The sequence below is a fragment of the Zeus faber genome (assembly GCF_960531495.2).
Source record: "Zeus faber genome assembly, chromosome: 4".
Lineage (NCBI taxonomy): Eukaryota > Metazoa > Chordata > Actinopteri > Zeiformes > Zeidae > Zeus > Zeus faber.
The window spans coordinates 20,203,731-20,225,582 of record NC_137191.1 but is presented as its reverse complement, the minus strand read 5'-3'; the positions used below and the strand labels follow the sequence as shown (position 1 = coordinate 20,225,582).

The 21,852-nt window shown below is 41.4% G+C and overlaps 1 protein-coding gene across 1 annotated transcript; it reads left to right on the top strand.

Moving 5' to 3' along the window:
* Positions 1–263: 263 nt before the first annotated feature.
* usp53b (ubiquitin specific peptidase 53b) lies at positions 264–21,680 on the top strand. The gene is made up of 15 exons (XM_079998739.1): positions 264–422; positions 8,674–8,766; positions 9,015–9,149; positions 9,490–9,603; positions 9,741–9,823; positions 10,505–10,610; positions 11,316–11,462; positions 12,302–12,451; positions 12,582–12,750; positions 16,304–16,426; positions 16,936–17,653; positions 18,003–18,067; positions 19,736–19,814; positions 19,938–20,770; positions 21,475–21,680. Exons 1-15 carry the CDS (start codon positions 279–281, stop codon positions 21,549–21,551), a joined length of 3,036 nt encoding a protein of 1,011 aa, XP_079854865.1. The 5' UTR covers positions 264–278; the 3' UTR covers positions 21,552–21,680.
* Positions 21,681–21,852: the final 172 nt, after the last annotated feature.

Genomic DNA, 21,852 nt, shown 5'->3' with positions numbered 1-21,852 from the left:
AATGAATTGAATTACAATTCAATTATTTGGGGGAACATCAACCTAGTAACCTCTTAAACCTATGGTTTCTAGTCTTGTAGTTGTAGTCAAATGAAAGATAATCTTTATTATTTCCCTTTTGGGACACATAATAGTGAGGTTAGATGATGTGCTTATGACACCGGAACTATAGACACATGATGCAAAGAAAGGCATGATAATAAAAATATCAACATGAAATAAAGCTGAGATTCACTGGTAACTTTGTGCTCTTTTAATCAGGCGCTGGCTCTAATTCAATGGCATGGGTGAAGCTGTTCAAAAAGCCTGGAGGAGGCCTGAACAAGTCCTACCAGCCGGGCAGCATGCTGTCCCTTGCGCTGACCAAGGGCCTGCTGAACGAACCCGGACAGAACAGCTGCTTCCTCAACAGCGCTGTGCAGGTAATACCTCACTGAAATACTACTGGCTAATACTACTATTAAAACAACAACAACTAAGTCTCATAAGGAATCTCAAACTTGCATTCGATAGACAGACACTTTATTCATCCCAAAAGGTAAATTGCACTGTCAGCCACAACTGACATCAAACAATAGGTGAAAATAATAACAAAGCAATTGAATAAAAATAAAATAAAAAGAAAAATGCACATATATGGAAAATGTGGAAATATACAATAAAATGGTCGACTGTACACAATTAACACAATATGACAATGCACACTAAACCTAATGATGTGATATATAATATATGTATATATGTAATATATATGTAATATATAACCTCAAAAATAAGAGAAAAACAATAAAAAATACAGATAGTCAAATATGATCACTTGTGAAATAAAGCTAGCAGTGAACCAGAAAGCAGAATCTGAGATGAGAAAAATTGGTGATGTACTACTAATGACAAAACATTAAATATAAGCCTTAAAAAAACAATAGTAAAAGATAAATAGCATTTAACAGTAAACAGACTGTCAATTAACCTCATAAATTATAATAATGATGATAATAATAATAATAATAATAATAATAATAATAATAATAATAATAATAATAAATATTGCTGCAGGCAGCAATACACAGGGTCCAGTTTAGTCCTGTTGGGTGCGTTTTACAGTTTCCCGGGTTCTCTGAAACGCAGCACGATTTTCCGAGATTATGTTGAATGCCGCATCGCCGCACTGTCGTCTCCTGCTTGCTCGTCTTGTTGAGCAACCACTATGCGGTCTACACAGTGCTATGCTCCTGCCTTTAAAACAACCGTCCATGTTTGCATGTAAACCAGAACTTCAAATAGTTGTTACTCACCGTTTTGTCTGTGGAAATAGAGTTGCACTCTCAGTGACGGGTGGCCGTTTGGTGCCATGTTGGGCACGTCATTTGTTTGTTGAGTTTTTTTATTTGGATTACATTTTCAGTAACTTACCTTGTCATGAAATACGAAAAACATTGTTCTGTTGTTCTTTGACTTAATACCATTGCACGGCTTATAATTTTCCAATACCTCGCTGGATCTTGAACACGTCACTCAGTTGCACATTTCATCGTTTTCGAGTGGAAGTGCTGAAAAACTTTTAAGGACCACTTTTTATTCTATTTTTCACTAATCCGGCGAAGTAATGTGGACCACAGATTTAAAATATCAATCTAACAGATCGACTGACATGTACCAGATAAGAAGCTATATAAATACACATGTAAATCGATAGTTTGGTAATGTCAAAACACAACAGTCTGACCGAGTGTGCGCCGCACACGGGACACGGTCCAACTGGACATTCTCAATCAGAATCTGTACATTTATAGTAAATAATATCATAACATCATAAGGATGAGACGTGTCCGGTGTCAGTTAACCAAGACCAACTGAATATTTTGGGTCAAAGTTGCTTGTTTTTTTACTAATATCTGCTCTGTATGTGGATTGATTTGTATGAAATTTAAACCACGACATACTTGTGAGATTGCGGTTTAATAACACCCAAACCTTGTTCGTAGGTTATGAGGAAGTATGTCTTCCAGATAGTTTTAGCTGGGTTGAACATATTTTGGCGTCAAATTTATTGGCTCGTCTCTGTAATATTGCCAAAAATTTGGTCGGTTTTTTCGCTTATATCTGCTCTGTATGTGGATCGATTTGGATGAAACTTCAACCACAGGTTGTTTGTGACAGCGTGGTTCAAACAAGGCGTAAACCGTGTTCCCGTGTTATGCCAAAGTTGGTGTTCCAGATCGCTTTAGGCTTCAAAATGACGAGAATTTTTTGCCTGAACCGTAACAATGGCACTACAGTTTGTTAGACATGTATTACAGTTCTCCGGATTCTGTGCAATGTGGCACGAGTTAAAATTTTTCGATTTTTCCGACCACTCAGAGACGATCCGTGGATTTATACAGCATTGGTTCATGATGTTACAGAGTTAAGGTGTCCTCAATGTAACGCTGATGTTCTTCAATTTTCGCTGAGTTTGTAAAGTTTGGACACAATTGCAATAATTGTGGAAGACGCAACACGCATGACACATTCCCTTTGTTGTTGGGGAAAACAACTGGGAAACATTTTGCTTCATTGGTTTCATCTGCCAATGATGCTGCTGGGTTGTTCCCTTCTGCTGGTGCTACAGACGACATGTCGTCAAAGTGCTGCTCTAATACTTCCTGTACAATATCAACTGGTTGGAAACGTGTCCATAAACATACCATGTTGTTGTTTATAGGTTAATGTTTCATCAATATTCCCATCTTCTGAACTTAAATCTGCATTTTCAGTATTATCAATGCCCATAGATTCATTATTGTTGTTTGTGGTTTTTGGATCTTCTTCAATTTTGGAAAGAGGATTATTCCATTCATTGTTCAATTCTACATCCTTATACCACTTGTTATGTATTCTCAAATACGTCAACGCCGACTTTCAGCTATTTTTTGGTATCTGGAACAATAACAAAAACAAACTTTGTAATAATTTGACATAACCATAATAATAAATACATTTAATTTCATAAAGATAATAAATAAATGTTAGTTTGAATTAATACTTCGTTGTATTTTTTCTGTTAAGAACATCTACAAATGGAAAATTCAGTTTAATAGATTACTTTTCTTTATTGTAATGGAGTCAACATTTATGGAACTTTAATGTTAATTTGGCATTAGAATGATTATGGAAGAACTTGTCAATACTTAACACTTTCTGTCTTTTCATTGAAACCTGCTAAGTTAAGCCGTAGGAAGCTGTTTATGCACAATGGTTTTTTTTTTAAACGTTTCTTGTTTAGTTTAAACCAAACTTTGTCATTATCATAACTTACCTTGTATGTAATTGTGATGATATGCTCTGTGATTGTATGCGGGGATGTTTGGAGCGGACCAAGGGACTCTTTCTGACCGCGTCAGACCAGACGTCACTGAATATCTCGGATTCTTTCTTTAATCGTTCTCCTATTGTGGGAGCCGTGCCGGGCTCAGGTTGGGAGGAGGGCGAGGTCAAGTCCTAGTTGTTGTTTGAGGAACACCCGTGGCATCAGCTCCAAGGCCTCATCCCCGCTGTGCGCTGCCGATCGGAGAGTGGAGCAAGCACCGGCGCTGCTGCTGTATGATTGGCTGTTCATGTCATGTGGTTGTTTCTCTGCTGTACGATAGGCTGTTCGTGTTTCGTCTTTGTAGGTAGAGGAAAACGGACTCTGTATCGAACTGTATCGAAAATAAATCTCATATATTTATCATCGTTATTGTGGAAGATTTTATCGTGAAAATTATCGAGATTGCTTTATCGCCCAGCTCTACCATGAAATACAAAAAATGTTGTGGTATTTCTGTGAGTAATTACCATTGCACGGCTTCTATTTTTCTGACGCCTGGCTGGATCTTGAACGCATCACTCAGTCCAACCATTCCAGTGGATTGTACAAGTTTTTGTGGTCTACTTACAGGTAAGAAGCTATATAAATATACACGTAATCGATAGTTGGTAACGTTGAACAAGTACAGAGTAACCAAGTCTACATACCACACTAGACACGGTCCAACTGGACATTCTCAGTCAGAATCTGTACATTTATAGTAACAAATATGATGATGTCATGAAGCGTCTCACTGTGAATCTCATCTTGTTAATTTTGTGTACGAATACAGGTACTCCTCACTCAACGACCGAGTTCCATTCTGAGGACCAGGTCGTTAAGCAAATTGGTCGATAAGGGGGCGTGGCGATTGCGAATGCTAGTCGTGAATACTGACTGATTGCGGGAACGAGACTCAGTGATGCGTGATGAGATGCTTGTCGCTGAGACGCCACGCACGCAGCACGCAGCGGCATTGTACGCAGTGTACAATACAGGTCGGAGAGGTTGTTGTTAGTCCGGACGTTGAGTGAGGAGCACCTGTAGTGGCATGTCAGTTTAGCAAGACAAGCCGAATATTTTGGGTCAATGTTGTTTGGTTGTTCACTAATATCTGCTCCATATGTGGATTGATTTGGGTGAAATTTGAACCACGAGATCCTTTTGACCTACCAGTTTAAACGACACCTCAACCGTGTTCGTAGTTTCTGCCAAAGTATGTCTTCCAGATAGTTTTAGCCGGGTTGTACATATTTCGGAGTGAAATGCATTGGCCCTTGTCTGTAATATCCAGCAAATTTGGTCGGTTTTTCACCAATATCTGCTCTGTATGTGGATCGATTTGGGTGAGACTACAACCACGAGGCGTTTGTGACAACGCGGTTCAACAAGAACGTCAACCGCGTTCGTGTGTTATGCCGAAGTTGGTGTTCCAGATTGTTTTAGACTTCAAAATTCTGACAATTTGAAGTCTACATTGTTTTTCCTTTTTCTTTTTTTAATATTAAATTATTATTAGCGGTCCAGCCCATAAATAATAATAAATATAGCTGCAGGCAACAAAGCACAGTTTCCAGTTGAGTTGTGTTCACAGCACGAGTTAAAAGTTTGCAAGTTTTGCGAGCATCCATTAATTGTTTTACGAGCACCCATTCATTGTTGTAGTAAGCTACAGAACTACTGGGTGAGTCATACTCATGCAGGCCAGTTTTGCTCATTGCGGGTCAACAACTGCATACCACGATCCCTGTTTGATAATTGCACATGTATTACCAGAAATAATTATAGTATACTGTATATATATATATATAATATATATATATAATAATGTAATAAACATGCGTCATTCTTTTTTAAGTGACTGCTGAATTGCTTTATCAACTGGCATATCTATATTATATAACGCAGAGTCATAGTGATCTACATCAATGCAGCCAGTAAACGGCCAAACATACGTTATTTGGATCTGTTGTATTAAACATAGTTTGTCTTCTTGGCAATTCTGTTATTGAAATATAATCTCTTCCTGCAACATTATCTTTTATTCGACTAGTCCTTTTTCATATCTTGATAAAGATTTGTGTCCTTTTATCAAGAAATAGTCTAGGTAATTTTATGTCCGTTTGCAAACATTCTTGATCTTGTTTTTAAGTACCGCTGTTAAACTGACAGCTGCACACTGCTTGTTCCTGGAGTCTCCAAACTGTGAATCATCCTGATGAAATGAGCCTCTTAACGCCGATCTGTATGGGGAAACAACACTTATATTTAAAGGTTTCTCAGCTACATGAACTTTTTCCATAGTTATCATATCAAAATCTGTTTTTTTTCCATTTAAAAAACTTTGTATTTCTGTTTCATAGGTTTTTTCACAGTATTTTTCTTCAGTGTGGCTGACCTCTCAGGCTATATGTTTGGACAATTACTTTTTTATTGCCTTAGACTTTCAGATATATTTTTAAAACTGGAACAAAAATTACAAAAACTTTAGATAACAATCATAATAAATACATGTGATATCACAAACACAATAAATAAATGTCAGTTTTATTGTATTTTTTCTGTTAAAGATCTACTACTGGAAAAGTTGTTTCAGTTAAATAGATGAATTGCCTGTATTGTAATACAGACCATACCATTTATTAAATATTAACATTAGTTTAGAATTTGACTTAATATGGAAGGATTTCTAACTATCTAACACCTTCTCCCTTTTCATTGAAGTCTGTTACGTTTCGCTGTAGGAACCCCCATGTTCAGTACATTACGTTTCTTTAAAACAACCGTCTATGTGTGCCTCTAAGCCAAACCTTGTCATTGTTATAACTCACCTTATTGTTGGGTAAGTGGATCTGTCGTCTCAGTGACAGAAGTTAACGTTTGGTCTCGTGTGGGGCGATAATGTCATATTGAAGGAAGTTTACGAAGGGAAGCGAAGTTACCTCATTGAAGTGGTGACACCTTTCTGTGGATACATTTTCCGATAGGTTACGGTTGCTTGAAATCCGAAAAGCGTTGACGGCTTTCACGATTACCAGTTTTCCGGTGCGTTCCTAGTACATGAACGCATCCTTCATTCCCACAGTCGCGGTGGACTTGACTCGACGTGGGATGACTTTCTGTGGATTCATCTTTTCTCGCGAATCCGGCAATCTAAGGAGGAACACAACGCCGCATCTAACACAGGGTTATATCCGAACAGAATGTCTTCATTTACAAAATGACCAAAGAAATAAAATATTAATGGAACACCCCCGCAGACCAGGTCCACCAGGTAAGACGGTACATAAACACACACATACACGCCTAGTTTGTAACCTCTAACCACTACAGAGCGATGGAGTCTGCACCACACACCGCCCACGGTGCAAATGGACGTTCACAACCACAACCTGCACATTTATAGTACATTGGATGATGATGTCACATAGCGTCCTACTCTAAAACTCATCTTGTTCCATTCGTTTTCAAATGTCGGCGTGCTGGTGAAGCTCGACAACTTTCCGTCAAATTTTGCTTTTTATTTTTACAAATTTCTGCTCCGTATGTGGATCGATGTGGATGAAACTTGAACCACGAGATGTTTGCGACGTCCCGGTTCCAATGACGCCTCAACGATGTCCGTAGCTCCTGCAGTTGTTCTTTTCCAGACAGTTGTAGCCCAAAGAATTGCGAGTATAATAAAAATCGGAACAATTACAATAGGGGATCAAGGCAGCGATTCACTGGGTCCAGTTTAGTCCTGTTAGGTACGTATTAGAGTTTTCTGGTTCTGTGAAACGCAGAAATAGGGCTTTGACGACAAAATCGAACGTTCAATGTAGACTACAGCTACTTTGGTATTTGACTTAATATTGAAGGACTAATATAAATTGATGTAACCGTATTCACTGGCTCAGCGTGATGCGTGTGGTCCTTTCTGCTAATTTGAGCAGTTTTTTCCACGTTATGCTGTTCCTGTCGTCAATTTTAAATGCCTTTTTTCGAAAGCAGCCGTCCTTGTTTGGCTGTAAAGCAGGGTTTGTCATTGCCATAACTCACAGTGATGCTTGTGTGAATAAGGCCGTACTCTCGGCGGCTGATATACCAGTCTCAGCGTGTATTTTCCGGACTGTGATACGAGGTCTGCGCGGTGCTCTAACGGCGATCCACTGTGTTCTCCCTTCGCTCCGGGCCGTTCGCCGCCCAGCCCGATGCGACTTGGGCGGGTCGCACTGAGGAGAACCTGCCGTGATCCAGGGTCGTTCCGAGTCTGCCCCGTCCACTCTATGGTCGGGGCGGAGGGACGCTGTTTTTTTCATGTAGATTTAATATTTTTGAAATAAATTGTGTAGAAATAAAGACATGATTACATTTAATAAAGTATCACATTGTTCAAGTGTTTTTCAAGTGTTATTTCTCATGCTCATGTGTTCGACCAATCACCGTGCATTTCCGCCATTCAGTTTAAATCTTCCTCAAGAACGGTGTTTTAACAATTATGATCGTTCCTGGATCAGGCAGTGCGGACACAAAAGAGTGGTCCCTCCAAAGGTTCTTAAAATTTCCTGCGGTGCGAACACGCCTTCTGTGACCCATTATAGATTTACGCAGCATTGACTCAAGTTGTCTGTCTACGTGTTGCAAGTGGCTGGATGCGAATGAGTACCGAGAGATGAAGATTGATTGTAGCTTGAATCTTATTCTCCCTTGTAAGTCGCTTTGGATAAAAGCGTCTGCTAGATGACTAAATGTAAATGTAAATGTAAATTGAACTTAAATAACTTTGGATGATGATGTCACAAAGCAGCCCGCTCCTGAAACGAATCAAATCATCTAAACGTTCTTCTACTTCCGGAAAAATTACGACAGTTTTTCACTCATTTCTGCTCCAAATGTTCATCGGTAATAGACGTCTGAAACGTCCCGGTTCTAATGAGACCTCAACGATGTCTGCGTATACTGCGGTTGTCGTGTTCCAGATACTCTGAGCACGAAAAACGCCAAGAAGAATCCCAGCAATAACAACAGGGCTAGGACCCCTAATAATGATGATGATAATAATAAAGTATAATAATAATAATTATTATTATTATTATTATTATTATTATTATTATTATTATTATTATTATAATAAGCTTTATTTGGATAGCACCTTTTATTCACGACATGCAACTCAAGGTGCTTTACATTCAAATTATAATTATTTTGAATTATTCCATAATTCACATTGTGGAAGTTGTGCAATTTGCGCAAATGTTTATTTATTTATTTATTTATTGTTGTTTTACTATTTACTATATACTACATCTTTCTATTAGTCTGAATTATATTTTGGTCAATATCTGTTAATTAAATTTCCACAGGTGCTCTGGCAGTTGGACATCTTCAGGAGAAGTTTGAGGCAACTCTCAGGTCACTACTGTCTCGGTGACGCCTGCATTTTTTGCGCTTTAAAGGTATGTTCCACTTTTTTGGGATTCCCACAAATTATATTACACATTAGTAAAATGATTCCGCGCTGTGACTTATTCTGTGATTTAAATGGGTCTTTTTGAAATTGACATTGGGTAAGGGGAAAGAAGGTACCTGATTGTACTATTGCGTAGTGATCAACCCTTGGGCTACAACTGTGTTTTCATTACTTATTATTATCGGATGTTAGAGAACTTTCCAGAGCGACTGTATCTCCCTGTGATTGTCCCAGAGTATCTTCAGCCAGTTCCAGCAGAGCAGGGAGCGCGCGCTGCCGTCGGACAGCCTGCGGAACGCCCTCGCCGAGACCTTCAAGGACGAGCAGCGCTTCCAGCTCGGCCTCATGGACGACGCCGCCGAGTGCTTCGTACGTAGTTCAACCTCCGGGCCGAGGGTGAAGGAAACGTGTCGGTGGAGGAGCTTTAACGCCGTGGCGGTGATTGACGGCGCGGTCCTCTCACTTCCTAGTTGGTTGGAGGGATAAAAAAAATCGCCCCCTCGTGTTGTCGGAGCGTTTGCCTTTGATTTTCTAATTTCTGTCACTTGGAGGTTGGTCAAGGTCCGAATGTTAGGATTTATTTCATTTCTTTTTGAGTGATCTTACATTTCGGTGTCTAGCAGAACGTGTCATTTATGAGATACTTAATGTGCAGAAAATGATCTCAAAAGAAGGACGGGGGGGATATGATACTGGCTTCCTTCTTCAGGAAAACATCTTGGAGCGGATCCATCTCCACATCGTCTCGGACCCTGCGACCGACGCTTGTTCATCCAAGTCCTGCATCACGCACCAGAAGTTTGCCATGACGCTGTACGAGCAGGTAGCGACTGGAGGATGCATAAGCAACATATATTATTTATATATGAATAATAATAATAATAATAATAACAATATTACGATTATTCATATTTAAGTTGACTACTTTTTTTTTTTTTTTTTTTTTTTTGCTTTTTCCAGTTTGTTTGTCGTGGTTGTGGCGCGTCTTCGGACCCTCACCCTTTCACAGAGTTGGTGCATTACGTCTCAACCACAGCTTTATGGTGAGCGTGATGTGATGTGACGTCAGTGCTGCTGATTCGGGGGATTAGAAGAGAAGAATCTTTAATTGTCACACGACACGCCACTACAACACATGCATACACACACACACACACACACACACACACTTTGGATGGTGGCCGGTGAAATGAGGCCTCTGCGTTTAACCCATCCTGGCTTGTCCTTCCTCCGGGGGGGCAGCCAGGAGCAGTGGGCAGCATTCGTGGACGCGCCCGAGGACGAGTGTCTATCGCTGGTCAGACGATGATGTGTGCATGTTTTTGGTGGGGGTCCTTACTGAGGTTAGGTGGAGAAAACCCCATGTGAGCATGGGGAGAACATGCAAACTCCACACAGAAAGGCCCCTAATTGGGAGATAACTCTCCGGAGCACAGTGCCAACAGTGCCCCAGGCAGGAATCGAACCCAGGACCTTCTTGCTGTGAGACAGCAGTGCAATGCACTGCGCCCCCGTGCCACAAATGAATTAATTTGATCAATATTGGGGAAACAATTATTTATGATATGTCTTAAAGGCGTCTTATTGTAAATCTGCATAAAATGCCCTTTTGCCCTCCAACCGCTGTGCAAGGTGTAGAAGGCGGTGCACTGGAGTCAGAGTTTCGCTGTACGCCTCCAACATCCACTATTCACACACTCCTCCAACTTTCCTACCCCCCGCAGCCAACAGGTGGATCGCAAGACTGAGAAGAACGAGAGGCAGAGATCAAACATGTTTGGAGAACTGCTGCAGGCAGCCAACACCATCGGCGACTTGCGGAGCTGTCCGGTATGGGACCCGCGTCGGGATGATGACGATTGATGAAGAAGGTTACAACGTTCGGCACAAAGCGGCACAATTTATTGTTATATTTGTTAGGCTAATGTGGTTTTATTATCAAGTCCATGACATGTCACCCAGCCCTCAGCTATTTCAACTGTGAAACGAGGAAATAACTAATAGAGCTGATGAAAGTTATTTTTATCTTTTTTTTTTCCCCACCTACAACATAACAACTCACTCAGAACCTTGCATTTTCCGTCTTTTTACGTTGAAAACGCATCGTCTACACCTATTTTTTCATTAACTCATTAAAACGATCCAGCTAAAACAAGAATGTTGAGAGATCTGGGACGGACGATCGGGTTATTGCTTCCCCTGATTTGAACAGTAGTCATTGAGATGATTGGAGATAACCTGTTGACAACTAGAATATTCCCTTAACGTCATTGGATCAAGTTCATTTTTTTCCCAAACGGGAGAAACGTGAGGGCTTCTTGTGAAGCGCTCCGCGCTGTGACTCTGCTCTCGAAGCAGCCGTAAGCAGAGGGTGCCAGACGACGGTTCAGATATAAATAGCAGGAAAGGGCTTATCCACCGCTTCTCCTCATCTGTATCGGCGGCGGCCGTCGCGCGCGAGCCGATTTAACCCTTTGCTGCTCATCGACCGGGTCTTTTCATTCCCTGCGCGTGTGTATGCGCAACTCCTTTCAGAGCAACTGCGGTCAGAGCATCAAGATCCGACGCGTTCTGATGAACTGCCCGGAGATCGTCACCATCGGGTTCGTCTGGGACGCCGAGCAGTCCGACCTCACCGACGACGTGATCCGGTCGCTGGGGCCGCGCCTCAACCTGTCCGGGGTGAGGGGCCCAACGGGTCGCAACGGGGAACGGGTGCCAAAAAGTGCAGGTTTTTCCATTTCGAGCCATTTTTGGAACGCCTGATTTTAGAGGCTTGTTGTCCCACCCCGACGTTCACTTTTAGAAGTGGTTGCCGAGTTGCCAGCCATACATCAGCTAACGGTTGCCAAGACTGACAAAACGGTTGCCGAATTTTAATCATTCACAGTTTAGTAATCATACAATCGAATGATAATGATCCTATATAATTATAATTATTCTTATTATGGTCGATAATGGCCTACATCTGGTTGTTTGGGGCAACATCCGCTCTAGTCTTAAGTTGGATTGGAAATCTCTACACTATTGGCGTTCTTTGGCCCCCGGGTGCCTATTTCTGAGCCTGTATTGACACGAAGGGGATTATAAAATGCCAAGTCATTAAATGGAATGATTTTTTTTCCTGAAATCAATCTGAATCCCAAGCTGCAAATCAATTCGGAATCATTTTCTCAAAATGGGCATACTTGACATATACTGTTGGTAGAAAAATAAGGGATTCGTTTTTACAAAATAACAAAGGCCAACTAAATTATTTTCCTATCTGTTCCTTTTTTTTATCTGCCTACATTTTATTTTAAATTGATCTGTTTGTTTAAATCCTTTCCTCATTAAAACACTATGGGGGCAAACGTGTTGTTTTTTTTAAGTGCTTGATTTGAAATGAAGTTAATACTTATTTGTTGAAAAACATCACCACGATGAGGCGTCATCATCATGTAAAGGCCATTTTCCCCTTTAGTCTCGGTGTGGAAATACCTCAATTTGTTCATTTGTTGTTGATGGTTTTTTTTTCCCAGCTTTTTAACCGCGTCACGGACGAGAACGCCAAAAGAAGCGAGCTGCACCTGGTGGGGATGATCTGCTTCTCCAGCAAACACTACTCGGCGTTCGCCTTCCACACCAAATCCTCCAAATGGGTGTTCTTCGACGACGCCACCGTGAAAGAGGTCCGTACCCGCGTCGGCGCGTCGCTCTTATTTCCACGGCATTCTAAGCGTGTGGGGTTTTTTTTTTTGTTTTTTTTTTAAACATGTGGTATGTGTGTGACGTGCTCTTAGATCGGACCTGTCTTTGCAGATCGGGTCCAAGTGGAAGGACGTCGCCTCCAAGTGCCTCCGGGGACATTTCCAGCCGCTGCTACTGTTTTACACCAACCCCGACGGGACGCAGATCTCCAGCGAGGACGCTCCGCGGCAGACCACCATGTGCTGCCGATACCGAGCGCAGGTCAACGGGGAGGTGACAAGTAAGACTGATACGCCCTCTTTTATTGAACTGCCAATGAGTCGTTCCATGAGACGGATGCCGTTTTGGCCTTTCTATTTTCAGATTTGTTAATAACTTTTTTTATTTTTATTCTTTTTGACATTTCATCGTTTCATATACATGTTAAGATTTCCATAAAAAACATTTTCTCACCTCAGGAACAATTTATATATTTATTACGAATACATTACTTGTAATGTGGTGGGAACATTTTACCGAAACTAGCTGCCACACAAATAATATACTTAAGGTTAAATTCATTAGCTAATAATTAGCAGTAAATATATATGTATATATATATATATTTATTTTTTATTTTTTCATAAATAGCACAAATTATTTCTTTTTAAACAGTTTTCTCTTATCTATTTTTATCCATAGACTTATAGATGAAATGCTGTGGACCCAAATAGCACTCTTTTTCTGGAATGACTCAAATGAGAACTGGCTTAGGTTTTAGGTTTGAAAATGAACTGGTACTTCAATCCCGTTTTTTTTCCATCTATTATGCCAATTTAGAGTGGTTTTCATTACTGGCAGTGGTACCTCAGGGGATGGACCTCTTGAATGGTTCCAACAGTTTTTGATAGGTATGGATATACTTTGTGAACTTCTATGTAGGTCTTTTGGGGATTATAATTGATTTCTGATAGCATTTACAATTTATATACTACTGACTTTTTTTATACACGCGTGTGTGTGTGTGTATATATATACATATATAAACATATACTTGTGTGTGTGTGTGTGTGTGTGTGTGTGTGTGTGTGTGTGTGTGTGTGTGTGTGTGTGTGTGTGTGTGTGTGTGTGTGTGTGTGTGTGTGTTGCGTGTGTGTGCGTGTGTGTGTATATATATATTTATATAAACACATATACATATATATGTATATGTGCATATGTATATACACACAGTTTATACACAGAATATAAAGTATACAAAACATTATGTCTTTGATGTATTTTTATTATTATTCTATGAAGGAAGGGTATTTATTTCAGATCCACTGTGGAGAATGTGTTGAGTTTGACAGAACTGTTGATGCCTGTCACCTAATTCATGCAGATTGTTTCCAATCTAACCACATGTTGCTAATATTGCTTTTATTTAAACATATTATTTTACACATAAAGTCCATTTATAAATATTGACACAAGTCCAGCTCAGTCAAAGTGGCGGTAGGTTATTTTCGGTTCCAGAGTCTCAGTCTCAGTTGTGTTGTGTCGTCAGTCCAAATTAAAATGGCGTTAATATTTCCGCAGATGGAATCAAGGACACTTTGGGTGTTGATATATAATACCCGAAAAATCAGATCTGATCAGATTAGATCAGATTAGATCAGATCAGGAGATCAGATTAGATCAGATCCGGAGTGGGAATGCGGATCGCTTTCCGTGACCGAAACCCACCTCAATCTATTTGAGTGACCAAACAAATTTTAAAAAGTACCGTAATATAATAAACATTTGATATGAGAATTAAACATCAAAACAAATGATCCGATACTTGGCAGATTATGTGATATTTGGGGCCGCTTCTGGGATTGAAGGGAGAGCCGGGCCCCGTGTGCCGGGTTGAACCAGACATGAGGATGATGCTGCGGCGGCAGATTAACGCCCACGCCTCCCGCCCTAATCCCCGCTCACGCTCCGCCCTTCCTCCTCCTCTCCCCTGTTCCCCTCCATTCACTTATCTAGCTCAGCCCTCAGCCGTTTGTGGGTTGTTTTTTTTTTTTTTTTTTTTTTTCGTTTGTTTGTTTTTTTTTTTGTTTCTTTGGGCAATGGCGCCCTTTTCCCGCTTGTAGATGGATTGTTTCACTTAAGCATTGTGTCCGGGAAACTGGACCGGCATGGGACTAGAATCCTGCTTTTATGGGAAACATCGTAAGTGTTTTGATTTGATGATTTAAATTTAAGAAAAGGTTTTATGCCGAGGCTTATGGTTGTATTATTTTAGAGAGATTTCTGAATTTGTTTGTGTGAATACATGATTTATATATCCGCTTTTAATTTCAGATACTATTTTTACTACTACAGCTACTTCTACTACTAAGGCTGGGCAATATTGACGTAATTCTTTAACGTCAAATATCCCGATACTGTTTTGACGAATTACTGAATGTCAATAATTTCTTGATGATGGCTGTTGGTGCTTTCATTAAAATATTTACACACAATAAATATTTCAGAAATAAAATAATGATTAGTAATGTGAATTATGAGGACTCTATGAAAAAATTGGATTCATTTACTCTATTCCACTTATATCACAATGTTATGATAATTAAAATCTCAGACAATATCTCGTCTCATATCACAATATCAATATCAATATTAGATTTATATATTGCCCAGCCCTACCTTATATCAATAATAATCATACATGACATTTTCCTTGCAATTTTCAGCTTGCAATATACAGTGTATATATATATATATATATACTGTATATAAAAAAAAAAAAACAATACTAATAATATAATAATATATTACAAAAAGATATATATAAATATATATATACACAGTATATATATATATATATATATATATATATATATATATATATATATATATATATATATATATATATATATTACAAATATATAAATATATATATAAAAAAAACCATTTTGTGATATATTATTATATTATATTATTAGTATTGTGTGTTTTTGGGGGAGTCATTTCTGAAGTATCCAAATCTGATTTTACCAAACTTTCTTCTGCACTTATCCATTAAAACTGTAGCTCGGATGGGCTCAGATGTGTGTAGGAATGTGTGTAAATGTGAGATAGAAGACACATGGACACAGCATCACCTTGTCTTCCACCTCGTTGTTCAGTGATGCACTAAAGAATGCGAAAGCGTGGAACATTGTAATGTACGTATTCATTTATAATGTATTAATGAGCAGGAAATCAATACACACATACGATCTAAAACGTTATTTCACTACTTGAAATTTTGAAGTTTATCGAGGACAAGAAGAGGGTTCTGCAGGACTCACCAATGAATCCGCAATAACCTCAAATATTTCCAGTGTTTTACAGGACGTTGTTTAAAAATACAAGCCAGAAGAGGTGATTGCTTGCACTAAAATAGCTAAACTAAAACCTTGTATTTTATTAATTCTGAGGTTATACACATTTTTATCACCCACTGCATGGACTTCTCCGCAAATTTGAAATGACAGTGTATAGAAATGAGTGGATCTATAGAGTTGTATCTAAAACTGTTTATATTGTGATAGAAATGATTTAGAAATTGTCTAACGACCTCACTTTGATTGTGATGCATTCACTTGCAATGAAGCGGAATCCTTCGCCAAATAGAATGAATGTAAGGATGAATAGTTCCAATTAGGCTCCCGAAAGTCAGCTCCAGCGTCTGAGGTCAGCTCAGGACTTGGAGGAACGCAGCAGCCTTAAAAAAAAACAAAAAAAAAACAAAAAAAAAACAAGCAGAATTCTGGGATTTGTTATGCGTACACACCCGGGGTCCTCCAGCGCTCATTTGCCGTCTCATTATTCTGCAGTGAAACTTCCCCTCGGAGCTCCAAAGAAGTTCCCCGAGCCCAGCATGGAGAGTTTGCCCAGAAGCAGCGAGGCTTCCAAGAAGGAGCGGGGCCACCGGAGAGCGGAGCCACCGCCCAATAAAGGTACAGCACCAGCGCAAAAAAGTGAAAGGGTCATGTTACTCGAGTTTTGAGAGACATTGGTTTAGTGTCAGAGAGTAGATACTATATGAATGTGTTTTGTTGATGTTCTGTTTATTTCTGCAATACTGTGCAATATTCTGTAATAACAATGTAATTAGTTAGACTAACCATCCTTTATTAGCTGTGTCCATACCGTTGTTTACACTATTATTATTTGAGTTCTTCATGAACAGAAATATACTACTATTTTTATATCTGTACCCGGTCAATACTTTTCATCCTTACTGTCACTTGACCCCTATCATTTTGTAATTTTTTTTTATCTGGTGCATAGAGCTCATTAGTATATTCTGTATATAATGTATTTCTTTTTTTTTTTCACTGTTAAGCATTCTTTTTTTATGCGACTCGCCCGTTTTCACTACCATGCAGCAACTACGACCGAGACAGATCCCTTGTACATTAAAACATCCATGGCCCAATAAGCAAACTGTGATCGTGGTTTCCAGGCATGTCGCACTCCAGGTCGTCTCCTCCTCCAGAGAACGGAGTCAAACCGTCAGAGCAGAGGTTCAAAGGCGGTTCCCGGACGGAGAAATCCAGCCGGGGACCCCAGGATCCGCGGGGGCCGACCTCCAGCCGTAGAAACTTCACCTCCTCCTCCACCTCCTCCTGCTCCCCTCCGAGCCGCCCGGAGCAGGACGGAGGCCCGGAGGCGTGGGAGAAGGGCGGCCGGGGCAAAGCGTCGAGGTCCACGTGGAGACCCGTGCGCGAGGTGCTGAACGTGGACAGCGTCCTGAACGAGCTGGAGCAACGGCGGCAGCAGCACCAGCAGCACGACGCTGTCGCCGTCCCGGGCGCCAGAACCCCAGCCCAGGACCGGGGGCGCCCGGAGCGCGAGCACGCCCGCGCCGCCCGGGACGACCGGAAGCAGAAGTGTCTGATGACCATCTATGAGGACGAGCAGCGGCACGAGACGGAGAGCCACAGCTCGGTGGAGTCGGAGTGCCGGGCCGGCCAGCAACAGCGCGGCGGGAGGGTGAAGGGAGGCGGCGGCCCGAAAACACTGCTGCGGACCGACACCTGGACCATCCAGAGGGCCGAGTCCGGCTACGAGAGCAGCGACCGGCTCAGCAGCGGATCCACCAACCCAGACTCCCCTGGAATGGACGGCATCACCAGCAAGGACAAGAAGCTGACGGCTGACACAGAGACACACTCACTAAGGTGGGAGTTAATCTACATAGGAATATTTATCTACAAGTAAGTTATTTAAAACATTCTAAATGTTCTATTTTAATTGTATTATATATAGATTCTATATATGTTCCAATATAAATTCAATTTTAGAAGAAATTCTATAGATATTTATTTGGTTTATAAAGCTTCTAAGCGACATCTATCCATATGTTTTGTTGTTGTGGAATAACATGCGCAACTCAAAAACATCCAGTCAATGAAGAACATTTTTAATTTTTAATTGTAAACAATGAAAAAAACACAAAGTATTTATTGTAATTACTGTTTTATTTTGATAATCACAAAGTCATTAGGTGTATGTATTTTTTTTTTTCAGTCAGAGCCAGATGCATCAAAACAGAGATTTAAAACAAAGTGCAATGCGTTCACCCTCACACAATGGTAAGTTTCAACTTCCTGAGAATATTTTTTTTATAATACTCAATGTATAAAAATGGTGAAGATAAGGATATTGGGTCCATATGAAATAGGCATCAAAATATTATTTTGTCACAAATATTTACCAAGGCACTATGCAGTTGTGTATATGGCTTGAAACAGGGTAAAATAATGAAATCCCATGGCAGCAATGCAATGAAGTCAACGTAGCTGTTTACCCATAGTATTACAGTTGACATCATCCTCATTTCTACAGTGGAAAAGAAAGGCCAAATGCAAAATAAACAAAACTCATAGGCGACAAATTGAACATTTTTTCAGACAACATCTCGCATTCTGCTTTCAAACAACCAAATGTACGACCCTTGTATTGTGTTCCAGTTACACATCAAAATAGGGGTCGAGTCAATATTGAAGTTATTTCCTTTTAAAACGGTCAGAACATTTTGTTCTACATTCCTTTAACCACCAACCCAAGGTCCCTTCCCAGAGATATGAAGAGATAATAACTAACTTTGTCCTTATTCCTAATCCGCATAAACACCTTAAGACACATTGAAAAACGCTGACTAAGGGAAACCCCATTCGATCAAAACACGGCAGATATTAATATAATTTAAGTTGTAAATTGATGACCGCTAAATTGTTCAGTGAAATTACAAACGAACTCTATATTCTCGGGTATTCTCGGTGATAAATCTTGCCGGCTCTGCGTGTGTCGTGTTTCGCTTTGTCCTCCTCGCTTACATTTTTTGCAGCAAAATTGGCCAAAAAGAAAAAAAGTGAACGCGGGACAAACACAGTCATGCGCTGAAGAATCATTTTTGACTGCTGGCTAAAGGGAGAAACGCAAGAGACCTCTTCCCCCCCCCCCCTAAAGATGGCAATCGCGTGACAAACGCTCCAACTCATTATTGAGTCGCATTACTTCTGATTCAACACTGAACAAAATGTGACATTTTAAATGTATGAAACACGAAAGGTGTAAACTTGACGTGACATTTGATGTAGTTCTCTGAGCTCGCTTTAACCTAGTCACCCAATAAGCCTTGCACAGTCATTAATCCGATGATAATCCCAAAAAGCTTGTTCGGAAAGCACAGCTGGAGCGGAGTTGTCATCACTATCCAGTATTCAGTTTTTGGTTTTTTTTGCAACGCTTTGAGAGTGTTTTCACTTGATACAGTATCCGTGATACATGGATATGAAAAAAGCAACACTTACATCCTCAGTTCTTGCACCAGTCTCTCTAGGGGAACAGCAAACAAATACGGCATCTATTTTTAAAGTGCAGGAATTCAGCGCGCCTCGGCGAGGCTGCCCGCCGACGCGCTGAGAAGCCCGTGGAGGGGCTATCTGCTGCCATCCTGTGTCTCAAGACTGGAACTGCATCACAGTGAAAGAATCGGCTGTTTGTCTTTGGACTGAATTGCTGAATAATATGTTAAAAGTGGACACGTTCAAAACACATGATATTATGCTTTATAATAAAGCCGCATTAAATTGTATTCCTATTCCGTTTGTGTTTGTGTGTGTGTGTGTGTGTGTGTATATGTGTCTGTTGTTGTTGAACTCATCCGTTATTATGAACCTAACCTGGAAATCTACTGAAATGAGTTTGCTTTGATCATTGAAACTCATATTATTATATTTTTTTTACGTCTACTGTAGGCAAACAGCAATCCAAGTCTCAGGGAAAGAACTCTGAACAAATTTCACATTCACATCTCAAGTGTAGTCCAAGTGCAAGGTAATGTATATATTTAGTATCTATCTAATTATCCATAAGCCCTTTAATAAGCCATATATTTTGATATTTCCTGAATTTCCCCCTGGGGTTAATAAAGTGGTATTTTGTTTATATTTCTTACAGACGAAAGTCAAAATACAGCGTAAGCACCTCCAGGAAGGGCGTGAGCACCGAGAAGGACTTCGTCGGCTCCGACGGCAGAACGGGGCCGAGCGAAGCGCCTGCGAGGACCTGCCGGGGCCACGGCGAGGAGAGCCCGGCGCTGCGGCACATCGCCAAAACCAGCAGCTCCGAGTGGAACAGCTCGGACGACCTGGCCCTGTCGGAGCCCGAGGACCGGGACAGCGCCTACCGCTCCGGCGCCGGCGACGCCGCGGCCTCGGACCCCGCCCCCGTCTGTTCCCGCCTCAAGCTCCCGCCGCATCCGCACGTCGGAGAGCCGCCCAACCCGAGCGCCCAGCATCAGCATCCGCATCCTACAGGCCCGGGCCACGCCGTGTTCCGACCGCGGCTGCTCCAAGAACCTTCGAAGAACCCGTCCAGCCCGCGGCCTTCTGCCCGGGGGGCCGCTTCAACTGCCGCGCCCTACGTCGGCCCCCACGGCAAGGCGGAGGTTTCGGGGAAGAAGCCAAGCTCGGACGCCAGCTCCAAGTCGGGCTCGGACCAGGAGCGCAGCACCGCCTCGTCCTGCGAGAGCGAAGACCGTCTCGGCTCCCAGGAGCCACAGGCGGGGACGCCGGCGTCCCAGGAGGTCGCCCTCACCACGTACTTCAACGTGGACAACTGCATGACGGAGACGTACCGCCTCAAGTACCACCACCAGAGGCCGCTGGTGCTGTCGCACGCCACCGCCATGGTGCCGCGCACCGTCGCTGTGGTGACGGAGCACCGCGACGGCCACGCGCTCCCCGCGGAGGCGCGCTTGCAAGATTTGCCAAAAAACAGAACTGATTTAAGTAAGCGACACACGTCCAAATACTTTGGAAGGGAAAAGACGTAGGGCTGGACAATGTATGGCTGTAATATGGATTTTGTGATATGAGACTAGATGGTCACTCAGGCAACAAGGTGGTAGAGCCGGTGAAGACTCAGGCGTTCCAATTTCCAACGTTGTATTTTTCTGACCGCTAGAGGGAGCACTAGTCTATCCTAACCATATCAAAACAAACCAAGAGTGCCACATTGGAATCCAACCCGAGCCGAAGCTAGTCTGGCGTCGATTCCAATTCTTCGATGAATCCTAGATTCTTCGATTTTCGGAGCGTTTCTTCATTCCAGAGGTTTCAGGGCGGGTGCTGTTTCCGTGGAGCGTTTTGTGGTGGAGTTTGCCATCTTAAATACCTTCATGGAGCACAGCCAGGGTCCAGAGAGATGGTTAGGACCACAAGACGGAAAAGGTTCTTGTCAACACATAGAAAAGAGGCCGTAATTACACAAACCACATGGATGAGTTTCAGCATAAGCTCTTTGCATGCAGCTTAGGACACAAATCATCTTTGACCTTGAAAAGTGAAGCGCACTAAAAGGTATAGGTTGATTATTCTCATTTTTCTACAGCTGTTCATTGTTTATTGCTGATCGCGCAAACTGACGGATTGCTCTGATGCCCGCACTGTATTCTGTCTGAAAAGTGTTCTCTTTATGTTTTTCTGTTTTACAGGCCATAACAGCAATAAACCCACAGCGAAATGGAACCCAGTTACTGCCAAAGGCCTGGACAAGCATGGTTTTTTGTAAGGTTTTACTCCATGAGTTCTCTTGACACGAACGCACAAATGATTTGCTCGGAAGTCGACTTCTCCCCTCCGCCTCTCCAGTCGCCTGGCAGATCTAAAAATGTTCAATCCAACACCTGAACGGAGGGGTTTGCTCAGTCCATCATCAACAAACAAAGGTCACATTTAACCCGCTGTTGTGGTTAAAGATTAATTTTATTTTATAGTCGTATTTCTATTTGATACAGTATGTACTGTATGTGTTTTGAACCGGATGCCAAAGAGTTTGCTCAAGTGAAATGTATTCAATTGAATATGATCCA

Excerpts from the sequence above, each read along its gene's own strand:
- usp53b (XM_079998739.1), top strand. The coding sequence starts at position 279 with ATGGCATGGGTGAAGCTGTTCAAAAAGCCTGGAGGAGGCCTGAACAAG. Across the intron at positions 11,463-12,301 it reads CGCGCCTCAACCTGTCCGGG|CTTTTTAACCGCGTCACGGA; the intron begins GTGAGGGGCCCA and ends TTTTTTTCCCAG. Across the intron at positions 18,068-19,735 it reads GCGTTCACCCTCACACAATG|GCAAACAGCAATCCAAGTCT; the intron begins GTAAGTTTCAAC and ends CGTCTACTGTAG.